Source organism: Malurus melanocephalus, unplaced genomic scaffold, assembly GCF_030028575.1.
Source record: "Malurus melanocephalus ecotype Western Australia unplaced genomic scaffold, MMel_1.1 scaffold_2658, whole genome shotgun sequence".
In the NCBI taxonomy this organism is placed as follows: Eukaryota; Metazoa; Chordata; class Aves; order Passeriformes; family Maluridae; genus Malurus; species Malurus melanocephalus.
In genome coordinates this window covers 3,163-5,922 of record NW_026625890.1, presented here as the reverse complement: position 1 = coordinate 5,922, position 2,760 = coordinate 3,163, and the positions used below count along the sequence as shown (strand labels likewise).

General features: G+C 55.1%; 1 protein-coding gene across 1 annotated transcript in view; it reads left to right on the top strand.

Annotated features, from left to right (window-relative positions):
* Positions 1-461: 461 nt before the first annotated feature.
* CTH (cystathionine gamma-lyase) overlaps positions 462-2,760 on the top strand; it is a 5,444-nt gene continuing 3,145 nt past the window's right edge. The window contains exons 1-2 of the mRNA XM_057388874.1: positions 462-1,262; positions 1,823-2,000. Of these exons, the coding sequence (XP_057244857.1) occupies positions 1,103-1,262; positions 1,823-2,000 (338 nt within the window). The 5' untranslated portion in view covers positions 462-1,102. The remainder of the gene's footprint in view (positions 1,263-1,822; positions 2,001-2,760) is intronic.

Here is a 2,760-nt window from a genome sequence, read left to right as displayed (position 1 = left end):
GGGGTGGCCTGTCCGGGATGTCCGAGAGGGAGCATGTCCTGGGAAGGGGAAGGAGCTCCCGATGCGGATGTTTTCCCACGTGGCAGCTCCTGGGCAAACGCGAGCATCTCGTTCCCGCTGGGAGCGGGGCTTTGGCCCAGGAGGGCTGTGGAGTCTCCTCCTTGGGGACATTCCAGAGCCACCCGCAGCGCGATGCCGTGCCCGGTGCTCTGGGATGGCCCTGCTGAGGAGGGATGGGACCGGAGCAACCGCTGTGATCCCTTCCAGCCTGGCCCAGCCTGGGGTTCTGTGTTCCCGCAGCTGGCGGGGATCGGGAGGGGCTGGGATGAGGTCGGGGATGAAGTTGGGATGAGGCTGGGATGAGGTTGGGATGAGGCTGGGATGAGAACGGGATGAGGTCGGGGATGAGGCCGAGATGAGGTTGGTTGGGATGAGGTCGGGGATGAGGTTGGGATGATTCCCGTGTGAAAGCCGGGGGAAGGGGGGCAGGGAGCACCCGGTGCCCGCGGGCTCGCAGGGATGCTGCTCCAGGGCTGCCCGGACCTGGGAATGTGGGAGGCTCTCCCTGCCCTTCTGCCCTCTGGGGCAATGGGACACATGCATGGGATCTTTTTTCCTCATTGAATTTTCCCTGAATTTGCATTAAAGCTGCATCTGGTGTTGCCAGAGGAATGTTTGGGCTTTCAAAAACTCAGGGGGAGGAGTTGTCCAGTGCCCTGTGGCACCTCTTTAATAGGGTATGATGGAGATGGACACACATTTTCCGTAACAATTTCCTCCAGGCAGACTATGGAGTCTCCCTCATTGAAGATGTTTCTGTACTGTCTTGTCACGATCCTGTGCTCTGGGATGGCCGTGCTGAGCAGGGAGCTGGGACCAGGGGACCCCCATGGTCCCTTCCAGCCTGACCCATCTGGGATTCTGAGGATGACTGGACTGTGCAGCCCAGGACCTTTTCTCCCACAGAGACCACAGATGGAAGTGCAGGGAAAATCAGGAGAATGTGGCTCCTTGCCCCAGTGCAGCCCAGACCCTTTTCTCCGGTGGGGATGCCCAGCTGGATGTTGTGCCAGGGCACCCTCCTGCTCTCTGGGAGGAGCTGATGCCCTCAGCCAGGGCTCTGGTATTGTCCCAAACTTTCCCAGTGCTCTCTCTGATGTATTTCCTATTCCCATACCAGCCTTTTTACTACAGCCGCTCTGGGAACCCAAACCGGCAAGTCCTGGAAGAACTTGTGGCTACCCTCAGTGGAACCAAATACTGTGAGCACCTCATGGGTTGGACGGGGTTTGGAGCAGCCTGGGGCAGTGGGAGGTGTCCCTGCCTGTGGCACGGGGTGGCACTGGGTGGCTTTGGGGTCCCTTTGTCCCAAACCATTCCATGATTCTGTGCCCACGCCTCTGGCTGTTGGTTGTGGGCAGGAGCAGCTCCGTAGTGGGGAAGAGCCCAACACTTCTTGTTCAGGAAAGAGCAGCTCCAGCCCTGGGTGTCTCTCGTCCTTCCTCGCTGTGGCTGATGCCTGAGCTGGGCTGGATCCATCCTTGTGCAGCAGCACTGGGGGCAGTGGGAGTCCCCAGTCTTGTCCCCAGTCTGTCCCCAGTCTGTCCCCAGTCTGTCCCCAGTCTGTCCCAGTCTGTCCCAGTGCCCATGCTGGTTCCATGCTGTGTACATCAAGCTCCTGCTTTCACTGGCTCCCCGTTCCCAGTGAGAGAGTGACAGAACAGGTTCTTTTCAGAGGCAAAGTGAGGAAGGCCAAGGCAAGTCTGACTCGTTGTGTCACATCAAACACTGCCCATCTGCCACTGACTCCTTTCTCTTCCAGCCTTGGCTTACTCCTCTGGTATGGGAGCAATTCTGAACATCTGTCGCCTGCTGAAGGCGGGGGACAAAATTATCTGCACAATTCATGTCTATGCAGGTGGGTACAGCACCCTGTGGTTTCAGTCTTCGTTGTTCAAGGGATTAAACCTGTCTGGTTCTCAGAACTCTGAATTTCCCATGTGGAACCTTGCTGTTCTTTGAAGCCTTTTCACTTGGTGAGGACGCAGATCCCCCTGTCTTACCTGGATGTTGAAATATTCTATTGGCACAACATGGGTATTTAGAAATAACAAGAAATGCTTGAATGAGGGGAAATAGCAACACCTTTGTCTTGCCCAGATTTGTTTGCAGAGCAGGACCCTCTGCAGCCCAAGGCAGCAGCTCTTTCCACTGTCTGTTGTTTCCTCCCTCCCTTCCCAAGGTTTGGCCCTTTCCCAGCCAGCATTTTGTCTGACCTGTTCCAGACAGCAATTCCATCATCTCCCCCATAATCACTTCTTTCCTCTGTTATCCTCATGTCCTCTGAATACTTCAATGCTGCCCCAGTCCAATATTTGGTGTTGATCTTGCACTGTTTTTATCAATCCCCTCTTCCAAACAACTCTCCAGTGGCAGAGTGCACCCAGCTCTGCCCGAGTCCTTCAGCAGGTTGGGGTCACTCCAATTCCCAGGGACATTCCCCTGCCCATTAAAGCCTCAGCCTGGGCTGGTTTCTGCAGGGATGGATTTCACTGTTTCTCCTCTGGTTTGTTTTGTTATCAAGGGTTTCCTTACAAAAGAACCACTCAAGCATCACTCAGATGTTTCCTTCAGCTCACAGAATCCACCTCCCTGTTCCATCCCTTCATGCTCAGATGGAAAACTGAGTCCCTGGGATAACCTTGACAAAAGGACCCAATCAATTAATTTTTAATTCAGGCAGTATTTCCTGGCAGTGAA